This window comes from Capra hircus, chromosome 2 (assembly GCF_001704415.2).
Source record: "Capra hircus breed San Clemente chromosome 2, ASM170441v1, whole genome shotgun sequence".
In the NCBI taxonomy this organism is placed as follows: Eukaryota; Metazoa; Chordata; class Mammalia; order Artiodactyla; family Bovidae; genus Capra; species Capra hircus.
The window spans coordinates 775,983-800,512 of record NC_030809.1 but is presented as its reverse complement, the minus strand read 5'-3'; the positions used below and the strand labels follow the sequence as shown (position 1 = coordinate 800,512).

Here is a 24,530-nt window from a genome sequence, read left to right as displayed (position 1 = left end):
CCCTGAAGCACTAGGGCCAGGCAAGACGGAGCAGCGGGTCCCGCGGGGCAGGCACCCACAGTGGCCACACGCTGCCCTCTGCCGCCTACCAGTATCCTCTTATAAGGGAAATCCTTCAGGCCTCTGTTTCGGGGGGAGTCGAAGACCACGGGGAAGGCTTTGTGTGGGGCCTCAGTGTAGCCAAACTCCATCTCATCCTGGGAGGGCGAGAGAAAAAGGCCTCCGTGACCGCCTCGGTCTCACATTGAGAAGGGGCTGGCACCCCAGGCCCGCGGCGGGCAGGGCAGCAGACCCTCCCCAAGGCCTCAGGCGGGCAGGAGGTCCCTCAGGGACCCAGCAGGGGAGGGCTCTGCGCCCTGGGGGGAAGCAGGGGACACGGAGGCGGTGGGAGGAGGGCACTCCCAGGCTGCGCCCACCCGAGTCCTGGCGCCTGGCCCAGCTTCTCTAGGGAGACTGAAGCCGGGTGAGAGCCGCAGAGGCCACTGCCCGGAGCCGGGGTGGGGGACGGGGCTCGGGCTGCCCCCCGCACCCGGGCTGCTCCTCGCCCACCTGGATCCAGCGGTCATTTCGGTTCTCAACCCAAGGGCAGACCATCAGCTTGCAGCTGGCCTTCAGCGCCAGATCAGACATGTCACTCAGAAACTTAGCGTTCGAGCCGTGAGAGTCTAGGACACTGCAAATCACAGGAGAGGGCGGGGAGGTGGGGCTGCTGGCCGCAGCCTGGGGGGGTGCAGAGCGGCCTGGGTGCCGTCCGTGCTGGGACGATGCAGATCACAGGAGAGGGCAGGGAGGTGGGGCTGCTGGCGGCAGCCTTCGCGGGGGGACAGAGGGGCCTGCCCCAGGCTGCCCCCGGCTTCAGACGCAGTCCCCGCGCTGGAGAGGCTCGTGGGCGAGAGACAGAGACGGACCCCGTCTCAGGCGGGAGTGACGGGCAACGGCAGGCCCGGGGCTCTGGGCCCTGCTGAGGGGACCGGGGACCGAGTCTCATGGCCACGGGGACAGTGAGGGGGAGGTGCCCATTTCCTCCCTTCTCTCACAACTGGCCTCAACAAAGGCGAGTGAGCAAAGGGAAAGAAAGGGCCCTCCTGTCTGGACACCTGAGCCGGGCCACCAGGCAGACCCGTCTGACCTCAGCCTTCCTTCTGACTTAAGCTCCAAGTCGTCTGCGGCCCTTTCTGGTGGTCTGACCTCCTCTGCAAGGCCCTGGAGTAGCCGTGCCAGTCCAGGCTGCCCTGCCCATCCAGGGGCTTGATGAGGATTCTGAGAGATGGCAGAAGGACCAGGGACCCAGGTATGCCCGGGGCTCACAGACAGTCCTGGAAGCTGAGTTCTCACATGCTCTGCAGGCCCAGGGGCACAGCCCTGTCAGAGGAAGGCTGGGACTCCTGCCACCCCCAGGAACCTGAATAGGGCCTGGCCCCTCTGCCTGGGATAAACCCAGGATGTTCCGGGACTGCTCCAGGCAGGGCACAGTAAGGATGGGGAGCTGGGGCTGGGGCCTTTGCCACTCAGAGCCAGCGGGCTGATGGCCCAGCCAGCTCACTGCTGTCCCGCACCCAGGTGTGCCCGTGGGGGCCCCTCAGTGAGCCCGGCCGGCGAGTGTGCAGGACCAAGCCCAGCACCGCGCTCTGCTCCCGTCTCTGGGAGTCCAGAGGCGATGGGTGAGCTGCAGGAGGGAGAGGCCTCACCTGCACACATACACCTCCAGGGGGGGCTGGGTGTTGGGGGTCATGATCCAGGGGGCCACGCGGAAGGCCACGGTGTCTGTGAAGAGGGGCACCTCGGGCAGAGTCTGTGGGGAGAATGGGGACTCAGTGGGCCCTGCAGGGAGCTCCATCGGGCCTCGGGAGCCCCGGCCCCTAGCCTCCCAGCCCTGGAGCCTCCTTGGGCCCTGAAGCTCCCCGACCCCGTCTCCGCCCCCAGCACCGCACCTACCTTGGTGTCTACCAGGCTGACGCTGAGGGAGACCAGCCCCAGGAAGTTAGCGTCGGGAAAGCTGAGCCCCTCCACATAGAGCTGGATCCTCTGCTCCCCAGGCTGACGGGCCACTTCGTACGACAGGTGCTGGGGTCCCAGCACCTGCTCATAGTCCAGGAGGGAATTCCCGCCTACAGAGACCCGAGTCAGCATGGGCGCAAGGCTGGCGCAGGGCCATGTGGTAGCCGGGGGGCACCCACCATCACCGTAACTCTGGCTGCCCAGCGCTGACGCAGGGGTGTGGGGGCATGGGGCAGGAGACCCGAGGCCAGGAACGCAGGGGCAGAGCCAGTCTGCATCAGAGAGACTCGGGCTCCTCTCCAGCAGTGTCGAGTGCTAGCTGAGTGACTTCAGCTCAACGACTCAACCTCTCTGCACCTCAGTTCCTCATCTGTAAAATGGGCTAACGTTACGTTTCTCACGAGGTCGGTGCAAGCTTTACATCGGACAAGGAAATAAAAGCAGCTGGCCCGGAAGGTGGAAACAACCCAAATGTCCGTCAGCGGATGAATGGATAAACAGAACGCCCACGTGCCGGCGTGTCCTTCATCCGTGAGAAGGAACGTAGTAGCGGTGCGTGCTACAGCGCGGATGACCTTGAGGACACTGCGCTACGTGACAGGAGCTCGACACAAAAGGCAAATACCGCCGGGCTCCATTTGCAGGAGCAGGTCCGTAGGCTCAGAAAGCAGATTAGCGGTGGCCTAGGGCTGGGGATTGGGTGGCGCTAGTGGTGAAGATCCCACCTGTCAACGCAGGAGGCGTGAGAGGCACGGTTCAGTCCCCGGGCCGGGAAGGTGCCCTGGAGGAGGGCACGGCAACCCCCTCCGGTATTCTGGCCTGGGGAATCCCACGGACAGAGGAGCCTGGCGGCTACAGTCCGCGGGGCCACAAAGACTCGGACGCAGTTCAGGGCTGGGGTCGGGGGATGGGACTGTCGTTGTTTGGTCGCTCAGGCGTGTCCGACTCTGTGATTCCACGGACTGAAGCCCATCAGGCTCCTCTGTCCATGGGATTCTCCAGGCCAGAATACTGGAGGGGGTAGCCTTTCCCTTCTCCAGGGCATCTTCCCAACCCAGGGTCAAGCCCAGGTCTCCTGCACTGCAGGCGGATTCTTTACCGTCTGAGCCCCCAGGGAATGTCACTAAATTCTTTACTTGAAAATGGTTACTTCTATGTTCTGTGAATGCCATCTCAATTTTTTAAACAAAGCTCCTGGCGCTTAGCAGTTCTGGCCCGCCTCCTTTCCCTGCCTCTCAGGGTCGTCTGGGAAGCGGTACCCTAGCATGTTCTTACAGCAGGAAGGCTTGTCAGCTCACCTACGGAGACGGAGCTTATGTTCCGCAATCACAGTGAGTATTTCCAAGCCAGACCCCTCCCCCCCGCAACTTTCCAACGCGGGTGCAGAGAAGCAGCATTCTGGCTCCTGCTGGAATTTAGCTGCAACGAGTTCTGAGTCAGTGTGAACAGAGAGAGAAGAGGAAGAAGGAAGAGGCAGGAAGGGCTCTTGCTATTTATAAAGATGAGTAAGGTCACCTCAGGGTTAAGGATTGGTTTTGTTTGGTTCTAAGCCACAGAATTTGATTAATAAACTCTCCGGCAGAATAACTGGATTCCAAAGGCAGGGCTGGGCCTTGACTTTGCTGGTCCCTGCCCCCACCTAGCCTGGACAGCACTTGTCAGCCCTTGAGAGCTCAATCTGTGCTGACTCAGCAGAGGAGGGATGGGGTCGGCGGGAGGGCCAGGGCCGTGGAAAGAAAAGGGGCTTTGGTGCCCAGGAGACTGACTTGGAATGCCTGCTCTACTCCCAGCTGGTTGTGTGAACTTAGGGAAGTGAATTCACATCTCTGAGCCTCAGTTTTCCCATCTATAAAATGGGTCTAGCTTGAGACCCTCTTCCTTGGGCCAGTGGCTGCTTTTAAGTGGTAGTGAGAGTTACAAAATGATGATGGAAGAAGGGAGAAATGAGGATAAGAGAAGAAAGAAACAATTCGGGAAGCAGAGGCTGGAGCAGGAAGGGCAGAGGCCCCTCCAGGCCACTCACCCCGGGCACAGAAGACCCGCATTCTTTTGGAATCAGAAAGCGGCACGTTCAAGACCAGCTTGTAGCTGTCAAAGAGCGCATCAGGGGCGTCGCAGGTCAGCACCACTGGGGACATGTCCTGCAGGTCTGGAGAGTGTGGTCCCCATGAGACAGCCCCGCGCTGCCCCACGCGCCATCCCGGGCAGCCCGTCCCGTCTGTTGCTCACCATCCTGCGAGGCCAGCTGGGTGTTGGTGAGGTCCATCCCCGTGGACCTGAGGCTGTCCCGGTCGCAGTTCACCAGCAGGATGGCCCCATAGCCCTCAGGGCCCCAGCGCCAGCTTTCCTGTGCAAAACGAGAGGCCTTAGGGCCAGTGGGCCCCAGCAGTCTCTGGGAAGGGGTTCTGGACATGGCTGGAGCTGTCTGCCTTGTTAGCTTGGAGACTTGTATTCCAGGTTTACTTGAAGATTTAAAGAGGGAAAATAGATTTGGGGACTGGAGCTCCAGCTCTCCAGACCCAGAGTCACGCCATGCTTGTGCAGTGAGCAACCTAAACAGCCGTCCACAGCAGCCCCTCCCAACCATCACACCGCAAAGGGAAGGGTGACAGCGGCAAGCCCAGAAATGGCCTCTGCCAGCCTCCTGAGTTTTGGCCCTGCCTGGGGGCCGAGACTGCGAGCGGGCGAGAGAACTGCTGGGACTCTCCCCACCCGGGTCCTCTCCTGGGGCCTGTCCCAGCGGTCCCTGATGTTCACCTGTGACCCTGCAGGCCCTGCAAGGAGGATGGAGCTGACAGGAGGGGAAGGTGGCTGGAGTCCTGCCTCTGCGATCAAAGCTCTTCCTGACCTGCCTCTGCTTTATTCTCACCAAACTCCGCAAGTCAGAGCTCATTTTCCCCAGTTACAAGAGAGGGGAAAGAGGCTCTGGGGAGGTGAACCCTAAGTCACAGAGGTGGGATTCACACCTGGGTCTGGGGGGCCTCTGCTAACCTACATGGCACTCCTGCCCACCGTCTCTGTATCAGGGCCCAAGGCATGCTCTGTGTCATAGGCCGCACTCACTGCCTTGCTCAGCAGCCTTGTGCAGTGAGCAACCTGCACACCCTTCCAGGGCGGTCCTGCCCCGTCTTGTCCACAAAGTCTTGCGTGTGATCCAGGCTTCCTCCCTGGGGTCCTTCCTCACAAGTGTTACTGTCTCTCCTCCCAGGATAGCCTTCAGACACTTCCTGCGGGAAAATGCCTGGAGCCCACCCCACCCTCCCTCCCTCTCTTCGGAATCTAGCCAGGGTAGTCCACACAGCCTCCTCTACCGGAAGCCTTCATTCAGCCACTTGACAACATTTTATGAAGCACCTATCATGCTTAGGGGTCCAAATACAGCCCAGGAAGTAGAAAAGACCTCAAGCAAAAGATCCTAGGTGTAAGGTGGCACTAGAGAGACCCAGAGAGGGTAAGCTGTTTTCCAGGAGTCACACAGCACGCTGATCACACAGGGTCAGGCCCACTCATGCTGACTGGGAGTCCTCAGATGGCTTCCCCACACTGCTGGATACACAGAGCCCGGGAATCCATCACCCTTCTGGAGGCAGAGCTGCCCCGCCCTAGGACCACCCCCAGGTCTGCCTGCCGACCCTGCCATCTTGGGATAGCTGGAGGCGGCCCACCTTGTGGCCTTGGCTCCTTTTCACCTTGCCCGTGCGGCCAGTGTCAGCATCGAGGGAGATGTCTGAAAAGAGATGGGGAGAGGTTAGCTGGGCGCCCCGGTTCCCCGTCCCACCATAGCGTCCAGGTTGGGGCAAGCTTTGACCCCGCCCCAAGCGCAGGAGAGCTGGGCAGCCCTGTTCTGGGGACCATACCCAACGCCTGGGAGGCCTGCCTCTGTGGCTCTGGGTTTCGAGGGACCCGAGCCTTGGGCTCCTGACTTTCTCACTCGTCTGCATGCCCCGAATTGCTAGCCCTTGCGGGCCCTGACTCTGGAGGCCAGCACGAGGCCTGAGCTTCCAGCTGCTGGCTCCGCAGTTAGGGCCGCTGCGGGGGATCTGGCTGAACGCAGCGTGCATCTCCCCACATTTAGTGACGAGCCTTGAGGCTCCGGGATTCTGGATGGAGGAGGCCTGCTGTGGTCTGGCTGGAGACCCGTGGGCCGTGCAGTTTCTAGGTTCCTGTGGCTGTAAGCACGGCTGGGCTCCAGGGCTGGGGGTCTGGAGCAGATGCACGGCCTCTGAAGAAGCCGAGCTCCTCGGTGGACGAGGAAGATGGCCATGGGCCTCCCTAAGCCCCTCAAGCAGCCAGCGTGGTGGGGAAAGGGCAGGGACGTGTGCTGGACTACACGCGGTACTTACCGACGCCCGTGAGGTAGAGCACGCTGTGGCCCAGGGCCCGGCCCACCGGCTCCCCGAAATAGGAGATCTTCACCTGTGAGGACATGGTTAGCCCTGCGGGGATGGCTGAGGAGGGGGGTGGAGGGGGCACCCCAAGGGCCCTGCGTAGATGGGGGGGTGGGGGCCCCGGCTGCTCCCTGCTGGTGAAGGCCCGGGGCCCACGGGCTCTGCGCCCTGATCCAGAGCCACTTTCTCCAGCTGGAGAGAGCGGATGCCTCCCCGGCTCCCAGGGCTGGGCCAAGGGGCCAGGAGGGCCAGACAGAGTGGGGGTGGGTCCCCAGGGGGCAGCCGGACCCTTAGGAATCCATGGGGAGGCCAGGGTGAAAGACTGAGGGAAGGGGCAGTCGTCGCCAATGACTCAGGCAAGGTAATCAGTCTCCCCAAGCCTCTGTTTCTTCATCTGTAAAATGGGAACAACGACCCTTCCCACCCCACGGTCGCAGCCCACGCGCACAGAGCTTTTCCCACGGCCCACAGGCCATGCAAAGGGCTCGACCTGGGCCTCTCAGAGAGCCCCCAGGCTGGGCCCAGTAGTCGGGGCTCAGAGGGGCAGTCTGAGCTCCAGGACCCCTGCTCTCCACAGCTGCACGGCTCTCACTTTCCCCGTGTCACTGGAGAAAAAGCTGAATCGGTGAGTCTGGGGTCACTGTGTGTGTGCAGGCGCCTGGGGGCGAGTGAGAAGGCGTCGCATCGTCTGTGAGAGAGGTTTCCCGCTTCCTTAGTGGGAGACACGCGTGCATCCAGGTATGCGCCTGTGTCCGATGCACGCGTGCGTGTGTGCGTGCACGCACGGCTGTTGCTGAGGGCGCCTGTCTACATGGGAGCGGGCGGGGCCTGTTCGGGGTCGGTGTGGAGCTGGGATCCAAGGGGGTGTCTGTGAACTTGAGGGGGCGAGCAGGCAGGCTGTGACTTTATGGGAGTACTCACTCCCTCATGTGTGGATGCTGGCGTGCTGGGTGGCTTTACAGGCTTAGGAGTCTGTGAGCTTGTGTCGGGATGTGCCGTGGGTGTGGATTTGGGCATTGTAGGCTTGTGGGGCTGGCTGACTAGGGCGGTGTGTGAGTGGGGCGTGCGTTGTCGGGGGCTCTGACCTTCTGCGGGGAAGGGACCTCTTACCTTGAGGTCATTTAAAGCCTTACTGGCTGCGTCCACGGATATGACCACGTCCACGCTGGCATCCAGGGGCCAATGGGCCCTGCCTATGGGCTCCGTCACCCGCGCTGGGTCATAGACCATGAAGATCTTCACCCCGGAGCTCCCAGACACCCCAAAGTTCTCAGCGCCCTCGGGCACATCACTGACAGAAAGGAGAGAGGGGAGCGTCGTGGGCGCAGAAGAGACTAGCAAGGTGGGGGGCTGCCAGGCCTTCAGACAGCACCCCCATGGCTGGGGTGGGGCGTGGGGTTGCCCCTGGACAGGAGGCCAACCCGGTTAGGCCCCAGGGCCCCATCCCAGCTCTCTGCTGATGCCCACGTGACCCACCCTGAGCTCAGCACCCCTGGCCTCGGTCTCCCCATCTGCAACACGAAGGGCTTGCGGCAGAGCAAGGCTGCAAAGCTTTGTTTCAGGGGCAGAGTTGCTTCCCCGGACCTTGAATGGAACCCTGGGCAGAAGGCAGACAGAAGGGGCCTGGGGGTGATGACGGATCATAGTGTTTAACCGTTCCGCTCCCATAGCTGCTCCTGAAACTCCAGAGAGCAGAGATGGAACCCCTCTGGACAACCCCAACCCCACCCTTCTCCCGAAACTTCTAGCTCCGATGCTTCCAAACTCTCCAACCCAACTGGAAACCCACCTCTCACGTCCTCTGCTGCCGTCCCTGACCCCCTAGAGTGTTAGACAGCTTCCTCGGCCCGCCTGCAGGTGCTCCAGGCTGTTCCCCAACAAACAGAGCACGCTCTTCCTACGCTCAGAAGCGCTGGTCCCAGCCACACGCAGCATCATCCCAGACGGCACACGAGGCCCCCCCTTGTCAGCCCTCTCCCGCCTGCAGCCCCTCCCCACTCCCGGGGCCTGCTCTTCCCCACTCACTCTGCTCAGGCCTCACTGACCTTCCCGATGTCCCCTGAAGCTGCCGGGCTGTCCTGCCGCAGGGCCTTCGCACTGGCTGTTTCCTCCGTAGAAAATGCCCCTCCCTCACCCTCTTCAAGGCTCCAATGTCGCCTTCTCCGTGAGGCCACCTCCCCCCGAACACTCAGCCTTTCCCCGTCTCCCCTCCCACTCTCCTTGCCTCTGTCATTCGGTTCTGATTCTTTCTTAAAAAATATTTATATTTATTTATTTGGTTGTGGTATGTGGGAGCTTAGACCTGGGCTCCCTGTATTGGGAGCACAGGGTCTTAGCCGCTGGACCGCCAGGCAAGTCCCTCTGTTCTGATTCTTAATCACACCGTTAGTCACTCAGTCGTGTCCGACTCTTTTGTGACCCCGTGGACTGTAGCCCGCCAGGCTCCTCTGTCCGTGGGATTCTCCAGGCAAGAACACTGGAGTGGGTTGCTGTTCTCTTCTCCAGGGCATCTTCCTGACCCAGGGATCGAACCCAGGTCTCCTGCATTGCAGGCGGGGTCTTTGCCATCTGAGCCCCCAGGGAAGCCCCAGTCAGACTGTTACCTGCCGCTCATCTCTCCTGCTAGGAGCTCAGGTCCCTGAGGGCACGGAGTTTTCTCTATTTTGCGCGTTGCTGCAGCCAGAGTCTATAACAGTGTTTGGCATGTAGTCCTCCTCACAAACACTTATTAAACGAATGAATGGATTCAGTCTCCCCTACTCCGCCAGGGCATTCAGGCCCATCTCTACCCAGCAGAACAGCACTTGACTGACGCCGGAGCCCAGCGCAAACTTCTCCTGTTCCCCTGACGCCCCGCAGCCACCTGGTAGCCCGGAACTCGGGGCTCCAGAAAGGGAGGGTCGTGGAGCTCCTGGTGTGCCAGCCCCCAGGCGGGGGCTGCCCTCATCGGGGCCTGCACGCTGCTTCTCACACCACAGCTGCTCCCGGCCGCAGCGGAGAGGGGCCGCTCTTCTGGACCAAAGACCCAGAGGGGTGCTCTGCAAGCTTGGGCCGCAGAGCACCTGAAGCCAGGCCGGCGGGCCTCCGAGGGCGCACCTGTCCTTCCTCGCTCCCTGAGTGACCCTGAGCTGGGCACCCTCCTCTGCCGTCCCTGGGGGAGGCCCCAGGTTTCCGTGAGGCCCTTGGCTGTGTAGAGTGCACGCTAGAGGGGAGCTGGACAAGGGAACTACGTGTCAAGCTTCTCCACTGCCGTCCCCCAGGACAGAGCCATCAGCCTCAAGGCCACCACCCAAGGTCAAGGCCATGTGCAGACGTCCACCCAGCTGCCAGAGGGGTCCTTCGATATAGCTCCTGTCTCCATTTTTCCCAGACCCCTGAGAACCCAGCCAATATAAACCCCCCTGGAGAAAACAGACAGGCCTCCCTAATCCCCAGCGTGCCCTGGGCCCGGTGACAGTGGCAGCGACGATCACGGTTCCGATAATCCCTAGTCCCACGCAGGATCTGGTGCTTTGACGTACACCACAGCCCCACAAGGTGGTTATTATTCTCCTTGTTATAAAGGTGAAGCTGGAGCGAGGGGCAGCCCCGGCGGTCCAGTGGTTAAGAGCCTGCCGGCCAACGCAGGCGCCACGGGCTTGATTCCTGGCCCGGGAGGGTCCCCGTGTGCCGCTTCAAAGCCATTAAGCCCGTGCTCTGCGCCAAGAGGGCAGCCCCGCTCGCTGCAACTGGAGGAAGCCCGGGGACAGTAGCAAAGGCCCAGAACAGCCAACAATAAAAATAAACAGTTTTTAAAATCTCTAAAGATAAGGCTTTATCTCGCTGAGTCTCGCTCCACCGAGACCGCTGACTCTAGAGAATGCCTCACCTGTGACTGGAGCCTAAGGCGGCTGCAGCGCTGTCCTGATTCCGTGCATGGAGTTGCGCCTGATCCGCTCATTCTTTCCCAGATACATAAGCTGGCCTAAATCCACAGTCACAAACGCATGTGGTGTGAAGGCTGAAGGGTCTTCGCATCTGCGCTCGGGAGGAAGAAGAAACCGAGGCGATGGGGACTCTGCCCTCCACCAGAAAGCCCCAGACGAGGACCTCCTCACGGCTCTGCGTCCATCTCAGCCAAGCAGCTACAGACACCAAATTCAGTCTGCGTTATTTATCTTGTCTTCGTCAGTAGAACAATAAACGGAGTCCTGATTTGTAGACTTTGCCAATTTCCCTGGTGTAAACACTCCCACTAAGGTCAGTTTCAAGTTATCATCGCAACATCATTGAACCCAGAGTTGCAGAGAGGTGCAAAAGAGGCCCCTACATGCCACTCTCCTACACAGACAGAGGGGGTGCTGGCGGAACGCAGGTGATGGCGGGAGGCAGGAAAATACCTGGAAACCGATGCGTGTTAAGTACTTTTTATCTTTTTCTCTTCAGTTCAGTTCAGTCCAGGCGCTCAGTCATGTCCGACTCTTTGCAACCCCATGAATCCCAGCACACCAGGCCTCCCTGTCCAGCACCATCTCCCGGAGTTCACTCAGACTCACGTCCATCGAGTCCGTGATGCCATCCAGCCATCTCATCCTCTGTCGTCCCCTTCTCCTCCTGCCCCCAATCCCTCCCAGCATCAAAGTCTTTTCCAATGAGTCAACTCTTCGCATAAGGTGGCCACAGTACTGGAGTTTCAGCTTTAGCATCATTCCTTCCAAAGAAATCCCAGGGCTGATCTCCTTCAGAATGGACTGGTTGGATCTCCTTGCAGTCCAAGGGACTCTCAAGAGTCTTCTCCAACACCACAGCTCAAAAGCATCAATTCTTCAGTGCTCAGCCTTCTTCACAGTCCAACTCTCACATCCATACATGACCACAGGAAAAACCATAGCCTTGACTAGACGGACCTTAGTCGGCAAAGTAATATCTCTGCTTTTGAATATGCTATCTAGGTTGCTCATAACTTTTCTTCCAAGAAGCAAGTGTCTTTTAATTTCATGGCTGCAGTCACCATCTGCAGTGATTTTGGAGCCCCCAAAATAAAGTCTGACACTGTTTCCACTGTTTCCCCATCTATTTCCCATGAAGTGATGGGACCGGATGCCATGATCTTCGTTTTCTGAATGTTGAGCTTTAAGCCAACTTTTTCACTCTCCTCTTTCACTTTCATCAAGAGGCTTTTTTTGCTCCTCTTCACTTTCTGCCATAAGGGTGGTGTCATCTGCATATCTGAGGTTATTGATATTTCTCCTGGCAATCTTGATTCCAGCTTGTGTTTCTTCCAGTCCAGCGTTTCTCATGATGTGCTCTCCATAGAAGTTAAATAAGCAGGGTGACAATATGCAGCCTTGACGTACTGCTTTTCCTATTTGGAACCAGTCTGTTCCATGTCCAGTTCTAACTGTTGCTTCCTGACCTGCATACAGATTTCTCAAGAGGCAGGTCAGGTGGTCTGGTATTCCCATCTCTTTCAGAATTTTCCAGTTTATTGTGATCCACACAGTCAAAGGCTTTGGCATAGTCAATAAAGCAGAAATACATGTTTTTCTGGAACTGTCTTCCTTTTTCCATGATCCAGTGGATGTTGGCAATTTGATCTCTGGTTCCTCTGCCTTTCCTAAAACCAGCTTGAACATTAGGAAGTTCACGGTTCATACATTGCTGAAGCCTGGCTTAGAGAATTTTGAGCACTACTTTACTAGCGTGTGAGATGAGTGCAATTGTGCAGTAGTTTGAGCATTCTTTGGCATTGCCTTTCTTTGGGATTGGAATGAAAACTGACCTTTTCCAATCCTGTGGCCACTGCTGAGTTTTCCAAATTTGCTGGCATATTGAGTGCAGCACTTTCACAGCATCATCTTTCAGGATTTTAAATAGCTCAACTGGAATTCCATCACCTCCACTAGCTTTGTTCATAGTGATGCTTTCTAAGGCCCACTTGACTTCACATTCCAGGATGTCTGGCTCTAGGTGAGTGATCACACCATCGTGATTATCCAGGTTGTAAAGATCATTTTTGTACAGTTCTTCCGTGTATTCTTGCCACCTCTTCTTAATATCTTCTGCTTCTGTTAGGTCCATACCATTTCTGTCCTTTATTGGGCCCATCTTTGCATGAAATGTTCCCTTGGTATCTCTAACTTTCTTGAAGAGATCTCTAGTCTTTCCCATTCTGTTCTTTTCTTCTATTTCTTTGCATTGATCGCTGAAGAAGGCTTTCTTATCTCTTCTTGCTATTCTTTGGAACTCTGCCTTCAGATGCTTATATCTTTCCTTTTCTCCTTGGCTTTTCGCCTCTCTTCTTTTCACAGCTATTTGTAAGGCCTCCCCAGACAGCCATTTTGCTTTTTTGCATTTCTTTTCCATGGGGATGGTCTTGATCCCTGTCTCCCATACAATGTCACGAACCTCTGTCCGTAGTTCATCAGGCAGTCTGTCTATCAGATCTAGGCCCTTAAATCTATGTCTCACTTCCACTGCATAATCATAAGGGGTTTGATTTAGGTCATTTGTTTTTTGATTGATTTTTTTTTTAATTTGGCTACATCTCACAGCATGCAGGATCTTAGTTCCCCGAGCAGGAGTCAGACCTCCCCCGTGTACGGGGAGCACAGAGCTTCCACCACTGAAGCACCAGGGAAATTGCCGCCATTGCCTTTTCAGGTTTCTTATCTTTGGTTCTGCTAGGTCTTCACCTGGCGCTCAGGGTTCTGGTGGTGGGTCCTCTTGTTATTACTGTTAAATAAGCTGCATTTAAAACAATGGTGGGGGGCTTCCCAGGTGGCTCAGTGATAAAGAACCCACCTGCCCATGCAGGAGACGCAAAAGACAAGGGTTCGATCCCTGGGTCAGGAAGCTCCCCTGGAGGAGGGCATGGCAACCCACTCCAGTATCCTTGCCTGGAGAATCCCATGGACAGAGGAGCCTGGTGGGCTACGGTCCATGGGGCTGCAAAGAGTCGGACACAACTGAGCAACTGAACAGGCAAGCAATATACAGTTTAATTTTAAATAATGGCTGTGTTTGACCACAGGCTTGTAAACTTCCTTAAAAAAAAAAAAAAAAAAGACAATCAGGTCCCCTTGGGGAAGCATCCTGCTATGGTAGCTTGCCGCCGCTCTCCTAGCCTTCCCTGGAGCGACTCCACCTTTTACCAGGGTGACTGTGCGCTTCCTAGTTGCGCCGGGCACTGGCCCTCACTGTCTTTGCTGTGCTGGGTCTTTGTTGCTGGCGGCCTTTTCCCTGGTTGCTGCGAGCGGGCGCTGCCCTCTGACTGCGGTTGGGCGTCTCTCGTTGCAGTAGCGTCTCTTGCTGGGGAGCGCGGGCAATGCTGCGCCTGCCTTCGCGCTTGGGTTGTCCGCATTTGGAATGTTCGGCCGGGAGCATCCCCGGGGGCTCAGTGCCTCGTCTCTTTCCCAGAGGTGCCCTGACTGCCCTGTTTAAGGGTGGCACCACGGGCCTCACATCCCCTAGCCGCATGACCAGCTGCATCTCCTTTCAGCCCGCGGCACTTGTCACCTGAACGCCACGTTTACTTCACACATTTCCCTGGTGTCTCTCTGCCATTTCTCCCCCTAGAATGCACTTGCACTAAAACTGTGGTCATCTCAGCACCCAGTGCGGGGCCTGGTTGTGGGCAAGAAGTACAGGAAGCCCTTGTTTTATAGATGAGGACAAGACAGCCCAGGAACGTGGAACGGTAACCAAGCAGAGCCTATGGACCTCCTGGAGCAGACTTCCCTGCCCTCCTCCACATCCTCCATCTGCCTCTTGCTCGTAATAGAACCTTAGCCTCCTAGGCTTTCCTTCAGTTCCAAAGAATAGACTTAACCAGGAAATCGAGATGCAGAAACGAAGGAAGACAGCCAAACAAGACCAATAACGTCTTAGCCATCCAAACATTCGAGGACCTCTGCTCCTCCTCATAGACACAGACAGGGTTCTGAGCCACACCCAGGAGCGGATGTGCAGACACTGAACCCCCCACCAGGTGGAAGAAGTTAATTGTATGCTGCCCACAAGCACGTAGACCCAGAAGGCTGATGAGGCTGACTCATGAGAATGTCCACGATCACACACCCTACAGCCCTTTCCCTCACTCTGCCTTTAAACACCTTTCAGTGAAATAGAGCACACCCTCTCACCTCATGCAGAAACTCAAGATGGAGTAAAGGCTTAGACAGAAGACACGACATCATGAAAGTCCCGGATGAGATCATAGGCGAAACATTCTCTGATATAAATTGTACCAACGTTTTCTTAGGTCAGTCTCCCAACCAAGACAATAGTAATAAAAACAAAAGTGAACAAACGGGACCTAATCAAACTTTTAAGCTTCTGCATAGTAAAGGAACCCATAACCAAAACCGAAAAGACAGCCTACAGAACGGGAGGAAATATTTGCAAATGATGCAACCAGCAAGGGCTTAATTTCCAAAATATACAAGCAGTTCATAAAACTCAGCAATGAAAAAAGCAAGTAACCCAATTGAAACAGAAGACCTAAGATAGACATTTCTTCAAAGAAGAAATGCAGATGGCCAACAGGCACCTGGAAAGATGCTGGACATAGCTGATTACTAGAGAAATGCAAATCAAAACTGCAATGAAGTATCACCTCACACCAGTCAGAAGGGTCATCATCCAAAAAAGCTACAAACAAGAAATGCTGGAGAGAGTGTGGTGAAAGGGAACCCTCTTGCAAACTGTTGGTGTGAATGTAAATTGAAACAGTCACTTGGAGAACAGTATGGAGGTCCCTTAAAAAAATGAAGAATGAATTATCATATGACCCAGCAATCCCACTACTGGGCATATACCCTGAGAAAACCGTGACTCAAACAGACACATGCACCCCGAGGTTCTCCGAAGCACTGTTTACAACAGCCAGAGCGTGGAAGCACCCTAGATGTTCATCGACAGAGGAATGGGCCTAGGTGTGGTGCAGATACACCGTGGAATATTATACAGCCCTAAAAAACGGAGTCAGGTCACTTTGGTGATGTGGATGGACCTAGAGCCTGTCATACAAAGAGAAGTGAGTCAGAAAGAGAAAAACAATGATGATACACTAACCCGTCTACATGGAATCTAGAGAAAAGGTACAGAGGAACCTATTTGCAGGGCAGGAATACAGAGGCTGGCTTAGAGAAGGGATACAGGGGAGGACGGGGAAGGCGGGGCACTGCGGGGGCAGCATTTACATGCACAAACTGCTGTCCGTAAAGCAGACGGCCAGTGAGGCGTGAAGCATCACTGAGAACAAAGCTAAGGGAGGCGCTGGAATTCCGGCTGAGCTATTCAGACCCTAAAAGATGACGTTTTAGAGTGCTGAGCTCAATGTGCCAGAAAATTTGGAAGACTCAGCAGTGGCCACAGGACAGGAAAAAAGTCAGTTTTCATTCCAGTCCCAAAGACAGGCAATGCCAAAGAATGTTCAAACTAGACTTCATTTCACATGCTAGCAAGGAAATGCTCAAAATCCTTCAAGCTAGGCTTCAGCGGTACCTGAGTTGAAGGTGTACAAGCCAGGTTTAGAAAAGGTAGAGGAACCAGAGATCAAATTGCCAACATTCGTTAGATCATAAAGAAAGCAAGGAAATTCCAGAAAAATACCTACTTCTGCTTCATCGTCTATGCTAAAGCCTTTGACTGTGTGGATCACAACAAACTGTGGAAAACTCTTCCATTGATGGGAATACTAGACCACCTTGCCTGCCTCCTGAGAAACCTGGATGCAGGTCAGGAAGCCACAGAGCTGGGCATGGAACTGTGGGCCGATTATAAATTGGAAAGGAGTACGACTAGGCTGTATATTGTCGCCTTGTTTATTTAAGTTCTATGCAGAGTACGCCAGGCAAAACACCAGGCTAGGTGAATCACAGCTGGAATCAAGACTGCCAGGAGAAATATCAACAGCCTCAGATATGCAGATGAGACCACCCTAATGGCAGAAAGTGAAGAGGAACTAAAAAGCCCCTTGATGGGGGTGAAAGAGGAGAGTGAAAAAGCGGGCTTAAAACTCAGCATTCAAAAATGAAGATCATGGTATCTGGTCCCATCACCTCACAGCAAATAGATGGGGGAAAAACGGAAACAGTGGCAGATTTTATTTTCTTGAGCCCCAAAATTACTGTGGATGGTGACTGCAGCCAGGATATTGAAAGATGCTTGCTCCTTGGAAGAAAAGCTATGACCAACGTAGGCAGTGTATCAAAAAGCAGAGACATCACTTTGCCAAGAAAGGTTTGTATAGTCAAAGCTATGATTTTTCCAGTGGTCACGCACAGATGTGAGATTTGGACCATAAAGAATACTGAGTGCTGAAGAACTGATCCTTTGAACTGTCTTGCTGAAGACTACTGAGAGTCCCTTGGACTACAAAGAGATCAAACCAATTAGTCCTATGGGAAATCAACCCTGAATGTTCATTGGAAGGACTGATGCTGAAGCTGAAGCTCCAATGCTTTAGCCACCTGGTTCAAAGAGCTGACTCATTGGAAAAGACCTTGATACTGGGAAATATTCAAGGCTGGAGGAGAAGGGGACGACAGAGGATGAGACGGTTGGATGACATCACTGATCCATGGACATGAATTTGCACAAACTCCAGGAGATGGTGAAGGACAGGGAGGCCTAGTGTGCTGCAGTCCATGGGGTTGCGAAGAGTCAGACACAACTTAGCAACAGAGCAAGCAAGTGGGAAACTACTGCAGAGTGCAGGGAGCTCAGCGTGCACTCTGTGATGACCCAGGGGGGTGGAGGGAGGCTCTGGAGGGGGGGATATGTGTACACACACAGCTGCTTCACCTTGATGCACAGCAGAAGCCAGCTCAACATTGCAAAGCAATTATATGCCAAAATGAATAAATAAATAAGTCTACAAGCAAAACTAAAAATGAAATTACCGTATGATCCCACATCCACACTCCTCGGCACACATCTAGACAAAACTGTAATTCAGAAACATGCGTGCATCCCTGCATTCACAGCAGCACTGCTCACAGTGGCCGAGACGTGAGAACAGCGTGAGTGCCCGCCAGCAGGTGAACGGATAAAGAAGACAAGGAACATGTACACAGCAGAATACTACTCAGCCGTGAAAGAGGAGCTTCCCAGGGGGCACAGTGGCAAAGAGCAGTCCCGCCAGTGCAGGACACGCGGGAGACCCGGGTTCCATCCCTGGGTCGGGAGGGTCCCCTGGAGGAGGGCACGGAAGCCCACTCCGGTGTTCCTGCCTGGGGAGTCCCATGGACAGAGGAGCCTGGCGGGCTGCAGTCCGTAGGGTCTCAAAGAGTCGGACACGACTGACCAACTGAGAGCACACAGCCTCAAAGAGAATGAAGCGATGCCTTCTGCAGCAGTGTGGTGAGACGAGAGATTATCACACAGGTGAAGCAAGTCAGGAAGAGAGAGAGGTCCTGCATGGTATCACTTACACGTGGACTCTAAATTACGGCACAGATGAGCCTGCCTGTGGAGCAGAAACAGTCACAGACACAGAACAGGCTGGTGGTTGCCTGCGGGGAGGGGTCGGGGGAGGGCTCGAGCGGGAGGCTGGGTTAGCAGATAAAACAGACAGCAAGGTCTCACTGGATAGCGCAGGGAGCCACCTCCAGAATCCTATGATAAGGATGTCCCTGGGGGTCCAGAGATTAAGAACCCGCCTTGCAGTGCAGGGGACTTGGGTTTGAGCCTTCGTCAGGGAACTAAGACCCCACAGGCAGAGCGCCACAGCTGGAGAGTCCAGGTGCCTCAAGGGAAGATCCTGCATGAAGCAATGCCACTGAGATGCGAGGCAGCCAAACCAGCTTAAAAAATACTCCACGATAAACCATAATGGGAAAGACTATGGAAAGGACGTGTCTTCATGCATTACTGAATCACTCCGCTGCACAGCAGAAACTAGCACCTTGTAATAGATCAGCCAGACTCCATCCAAAAAATACTAGGAGACACACCCAGCACCCATCTCCATTACCCTGTCTTTAAAAACCTTTCCCTCCGCACTGCCCAGGACTTCAGGTCTTCCAAGCAGCAGCTTCCCGGACCCCTCGCTGTGCCTGCAGCTAACTCTGTGCTTTCCTGCACCACAGCCCCGCGTCAGTAGGCTGGCTTTCCTGTGCGCCGGGGAGCGGGCCCAAGTGTGGCTCCGGGGACAGAACAGCTTTCCCTGGACCACCCAGCTGGCAGGTTGGTTGAGCATGAGTCTGAATTCAATCGACCCAGCCCCAGGGCCCCTGCTCACACAACCTAAGAGCAAGTCAGCAGGAGCCCAGTGCGTCTAGCTGACTGCAGAAGGGTTTCCAGCTCCGTGGAGAGCCTGTCACTGCTGACGCAGCCCTTTCAAGGGAAGCAGGGCTCCTTGGAGCCAATCCCCAGCTTTGGGCACAGGTTGCCATTTCCAAGTCATAGCCCTGGGCACACAACCCTTTATTTGGAATCTTGGTAGGACACAATAATAATAATGATGTAAGAAGGGGTGGGAAGGGATAAATTGGAAGGCTGGGATATAAACACTACTATATATAACATGGGCTCTCCTGGAGGCTCAGAATCCATCCACCAATGCAGGAAACTCAAATTCAGTCCCTGGGTCAGGAAGACCCCCTGGAGAAGGAAATGGTGACCACTCCAGGATTCATGTCTGGGAAATCCCATGGACAGAGGAGCCTCGCAGGCTACAGTCCATGGGGTTGCAAAGAGTCGGACACAACTTAGCAACCCAACAACAGCAAATGTATAAGATAGGTGACTAATAGGGCCTGCTGCACGGCGCTCAGTGCTCTGTGACGGCCTGCAGGGGAGCGGAGTCTGAGAGAGAGTGGCCATATGCGTACGTGTAACTGATGCACCTTGCTGTACAGCTGAAACCGACACGGCACTGTGAATCAGCTCAGTCACGTCCGACTCTCTGCAAACCCACGGACTGCAGCCCGCGAGGCTCCTCTGTCCACGGGGCTCTCCAGGTGAGACAACTGGAGTGGGCTGCCGTTCCCTTCTCCAGGAGACCTTCCCGACCCAGGGATCGAAGCCGAGGCTCGTCGGTCTCCTGCACTGGCGGGCAGGTTCTTTATCGCTAGCAGCACCTGAGATCAGCTCTAACTCCAATAAAACCTTCAATAATAACGTAAGGAGAGGGGCCGTCAGGGCCTCCTGAGCCCAGCCTGGCCCCCTGCAGTCTGGACCTACCTCCAGCCTTCCCCCGCCGCCCCCATCCAGCTCACCCCTCTCCAGGTGCTGGGGCCCTGGTCTTCTTTCTCCCTCCAGGGGCCAAGGGAGTCGCTACAAGGATGGACGCTGGGGAGAGGAGGCTTCCTGCAGGAGGCGCCTGACGGGCAGGCCGGAGGCCGGGCAGGCCTCCCTGCTCTCTGGGAGGCGCCTGTTCAGGCCCCCCTCCTTCCCCCAGCCGGGTTCCTTCCCTAGTGCTGCCTCTCAGGGTGAAAAGGACAGGTGTCTGCGGTTGGCCCAGCAGGAGGGGTTTTTGTTGTTTTGTGTGTGTGCGTGTGTGTGCATGTGCGTGTGTGTGTGCCAACCTCCGGGGAGGGCCTCTGTCTCCCGCATCCACAGGCTGTGCCAGGCCGGCCCCTGGCCGTCCGGATTCTCATTCCCTTGGTGAGCCCCCTTCTCCCCTGTCCCAGGCCTTCAGGACGGGCTCTCAGAGCCTTTCCTCCCCTCGCAGACTCCTGGGTCTGTGGGTGGAGCTGAGCATTAAGGGCCGCTCTGGGGGTGCAACAGGCAGGCGTCGGCATCGGTGGGCCGCAGGCCGCCCACAGTGGGACTTGTCTCCGCTGCTCCTGAGCTGCTTTGTGGCTCATCCTATCCACGAGCCAGAACCACCTCCCCGCACTCTCACTCCCCAGCAACTCATCGGCAGCTGTGTGGTCCAGGCTCCCGGACCAAGCCCCGGCGTGCAGCTCTGGCGTGTCTCCAGACCCGGAGTCAGGTGAGGACCTGGCTTTGGAAGCGCCCCTTTATTAAATGAAGGGGCTCGGTCAGCACCATGCCAGAGGCACCCAGTCTCCCGGTGTCGTCACTGCCGTCACCTTTATGCCACTGCCACTGCCAGGCTGATGAGCCTGTGAGCGCGCCCTCCAACGCACAGCTGGGGTGCGGATGAGGGAGGCAGCCTTCGGCACTCTTCAAAATGAAATGAAATGGAAGTCGCTCAGTCGTGTCCAACTCTTTGCGACCCCAAAGGGATTCTCCAGGCCAGAATACTAGAGTGGGTAGCCTTTCTCTTCTCCAGGGGATCTTCCCAACCCAGGGATCAAACCCAGGTCTCCCCCACTGCAGGTGGATTCTTTACCAATTGAGCTTCTCCAAATGCCACCCTTCCGTGGAGCAGACTACGGGCTGTGTGAGGCGTATGGCCTGGGATTCGGTCACTCTGCTGCTCTGAGCCTCGATTTCCCTCCTCACTAAAATGGATGTAATCCAAAGAGCTACTCCCCAGGGCTGCTGGGCAGATTCCGTTAGAAAAGTACTTGGCATGGGGCTTCCCTGGTGGTCTGGTAGTTAAGACTCTGATCTTCCAAAGCAGGGAGCATGGGTTCAGCCCCTGGTCGGAGAACTAAGACCCCACGTGCCTTCTGGTGTGACCAAGAAGTAAACATTTTAAAAGGAGCGAGATACACTGAAGTGCTTGGCATACAGTAGGTGCTTAAGAGTTTGGTGCCATCACCGCTGGTACTATCACTCTTCCCGGAGCCCCCAGCAGCCCAACCCAGTCGGGCCAGGACCCTGTCTCCTTCACGTGCCCTGCAGCCCTGGTCCAGACTCTCCTTGCAGCCCCTTCACAGTCTGTGTCACCCAGAACAGCGCCCTGACTCATCCGCACCCTGGGCCCCGGCTCAGAGCAGGGCCGGGTTCACCAGGTTAATCAAGAGGCTGCGAGGAGCATGGAGTCAGCTCTTAGAGGATCTCACAAGGGAGGCACAGAGGATGGGGAAGGGAGTCAGAGCAATAGGCATTCCCACCCGGCTCACTCGCTTTAACTACGTGTATGCCCACCCGCCTGGTCAGGCATGAGGGCAGCATGCTCCATGGGCGATATTGGGTAGGGCAATACCAGGGTGGCATTTTCAAGCACCTAGTATGTGCCAGGGGGCTTCCCGGGTGGAGCAGTGGTAAAGAACCCTCCTGCCAATGCCGGAGGTGCGAGAGGCGTGGGCTTGATCCCTGGGTCAGGAGGATCCCCTGGAGGAGGAAATGGCAACTAACCACAATATCCTTGCCCAGAAAATCCCAGGGTTGGAGGAGACTGTCGGGCTACAGTCCATGGGGGTGAAGAGTCAGACATGACTGATCACGCACACCCTATGTGCTAGGCACGTTCTCAGCTTCTGACACCTGTGATCTTATCTACACTTTACAGCAACCCTCTTAGGTACGTGTGGCTGTCCTCGTTTAGCAGCTGAGGAAATCTTCTCAGCGAGGCTGAGTACCCTTCCTAGGGCCACACAGCTGGCAGAGAATGGAAGGGGCAGCAGGCTTGCCTTCTCTCCTGTGCCGTCCCGGCCAACGTTAAAAGGCATGTGCGTGCCCTTAGCGTGTTCCTGGTGGGGACTGGAGGAAGGAGCTAGCCAGAGGGGATGTGGGAAGGGAAAAGGGAAGCCCTGAAACCTTGCCACACAAGCTCTTTCATAGGGTCCCCTGGGAGCTGGCAGGATGTGGGGCTCTAGGGCAGGAGGACCACGTGCCCTCTCCCTCCACGCACCCCAGCTTTGCAGCGGTGAAGTCTGTGCCAACCAGCAGGATGGCATGACCTTCCGGCCCCTTTCTACCCTTAAAACAATGAGACTCTGGAGTATCCCCACAGGCCTTTGGTGAGAGAATGGTCCCAGAGGTCATCCTGGCCAGCTCCCTGCCCACTGCAGAACTCTGTGCTTGAACACTTCCTGTGACAGGGAGCTCACTACCTGACACCCTTTGGTGCTTTGACAGCTCAGGGAAAGAAATTAGGAAGTCTTTCCTTTTGCTCGGCTGCAACCTGCACCCAGAAGCTTCCTCCTACTGTGGTGCCACAGGCCACACTCCATCTCAGCTACTCGGAAACTGACCGCCTGGTCCCTGGGGAGGGGAGAGACAGGGCAGTCATGGGGCCTCTCCCATGCTGTCCACCCCATGCTTGGACCACACCAGCGCCTGGGGATGGGCCTGGGAGTCAGGGGGCCCCCCTGCCCAGCCGACGGTCTGGGCGGGCAGGGCAGACTGGTGCTGACCCAGCCTCAGCTGGGGGAAAGGGTATGGGCTGGCGGCAGAGAACCAGGGTGTGCTGGAGGCTTGAGCAAGACACTGTGCTGGAGAGAGGCCGGGATGGAAGGGGGCTAATGCGACCGGATGGAAAGGCTGAGGAGCAAGCTGGTAGGCAGCCCTTGGGCAGAGCAGACTGGCCAAGCCTGTGGCTTCCCCTTCACACCTGATCAGCCACATGCCTGCCCAGGAAGGGCCGCCCTCCAGGTGTCCTGGAGTTGACCCGACAAGTCCTGTCTGGCGCGGCCAGCTCTGGGGGTCCTTCTGCTGGGGGCCGAGATCTGCTATGGCCAACAGTCCCCGGAGGCGGCCAGCCCTAAAGGACGCAACCCCCCAGGAGCTCACGAGGGCCACTCCGCCTCCACACAGATTTCCTGAGCACCCGCTGTGGCAGGGGCCACCTGGGCACAGGAAAGCAGAGATGAATCACCCTAGCCCGCCCTCACGGGACCCGCCCAGGGCGGGCACAGCACGGTCTCCAACGTGCTTTCGCGCTGCTCTGATTCCATCCCTGAGGCCCCTGCCTGCTGAGCAGGGCGGTGACCAGGCTTCTCATTTTACAGGTGACGGGAAAGTCACAGGGAGGCCACTCATGGGGCGGGGCCTGAGATTTGCCCTCACTCGGGTCTGACCCCAAAGCTCATCCTCTGCCCTGCGCCCACCACCCCCGCGGAAACCCAACCACACAGAGGATTCCCCAGCAATGAGCGGGCTGTGTGACTCTGCGCAAGCCTCTCGGCCTCTCTGTGTCTCCGTCTTTGTCCGCAAAACGGGGATCTCAGGAGTCGTCACCGCGTAAGCTCGCTGTGAGACTTGGCTGAGAGAGTGCCGTCTGCGTCACGTGACACTGTCGCCAGGGGCCTGGGCAGCAGGCAGACCTAGGGAGGAGGATCCTGGCTCCCCCTTCACTCTCCGGCCTGGCCAGAAACCAGGAGAGCGATTCAGCGGTGAGCGTCCACATCCTGAAGGCTCTCTTAGCCCCCAGACTAAGGAGGGAGCCCCTCGGGGGTGGGCATAGGTTGTCTCGTCTCCAAGTGCCTCAGCACAGCACAGAGCTGGACAAGGAGCAGCTGTCTCGAAACGTCTAAGGGGCCGCAGCGGGGTAAAGGGCACAGACGGCTCAGAGCCCCTGCGGCTTTCTCTTTGGGCCTGCCCAGGTGCTGGCTGTGGCTGACACAGCTGGGGGGGTGACGAGGCTGGCGGACGCCCCGTCACAGGCTGGGATCGCCCCCTGCGTGCAGAACCACCCCAAGGGCAGCTGCGTCATGCCCCTCTTTCTTTCCTTTCCAGAGAGACCTGACGCCCTGGCGTTGCTCGGCTAAGGCTGCACCCAGGGAGCCTCCACAGAGGGCCTGGGCCGGGCCCTCCTCCTCTGGAACCCCTGCCGGCCCAGGGATGGAGGCTGGAGATGGCGGGGGGCAGCTCTCATCCCAGCAGAGGCAAACAGGGGCTGGGGGCCAGGACATCTCAGAGACGAGCCCTGAATGGAACGTCAGATTCGCGGCTCGCTCCTCTCCGCTCAGACTGTCCCCCCTTCTGCTGCAGAGGGACTGCACGGCTGTGCTGCTCAGATCATGCCGCCGCTCATCTGCGGAAAGCGGGCCAAACTCACAGGCAACGCCACCCCTTCCAGCATGGGAGGACACAGGCACAGAGAGGCTGGGTGACTAGCCCAAGGTCACACAGCCCGCAGGGCCGCGACGGGTCATCAGCCCTTCCGTGCTCAGCGGTCACCAAGCAGCTGCATCAGTGGGACCTCCTCCTCGGGGCCCAGTCAGCGTGGGGTCCAGCCTCCTCCCTCGTCTGTGTCCGAAAGCCCCAGCCTCCTCCCCCCGACGCCTGTCAGCCTGGCGCAGACCACAGCCTCGGCAGGCTCCTCCTGAGGAATTCCTAATCTTCCCTTTGCCCACG

General features: G+C 56.9%; 1 protein-coding gene across 1 annotated transcript in view; it reads right to left on the bottom strand.

Annotated features, from left to right (window-relative positions):
• PADI1 (peptidyl arginine deiminase 1) overlaps nt 1-24,530 on the bottom strand; it is a 45,102-nt gene that overhangs the window by 15,815 nt on the left and 4,757 nt on the right. The window contains exons 2-10 of the mRNA XM_018054675.1: nt 7,497-7,677; nt 6,342-6,414; nt 5,664-5,725; nt 4,228-4,345; nt 4,022-4,147; nt 1,936-2,108; nt 1,689-1,792; nt 550-673; nt 90-197 (exon numbers count right to left, since the gene is read on the bottom strand). Coding sequence (XP_017910164.1) covers nt 90-197; nt 550-673; nt 1,689-1,792; nt 1,936-2,108; nt 4,022-4,147; nt 4,228-4,345; nt 5,664-5,725; nt 6,342-6,414; nt 7,497-7,677 — 1,069 coding nt within the window. The remainder of the gene's footprint in view (nt 1-89; nt 198-549; nt 674-1,688; nt 1,793-1,935; nt 2,109-4,021; nt 4,148-4,227; nt 4,346-5,663; nt 5,726-6,341; nt 6,415-7,496; nt 7,678-24,530) is intronic.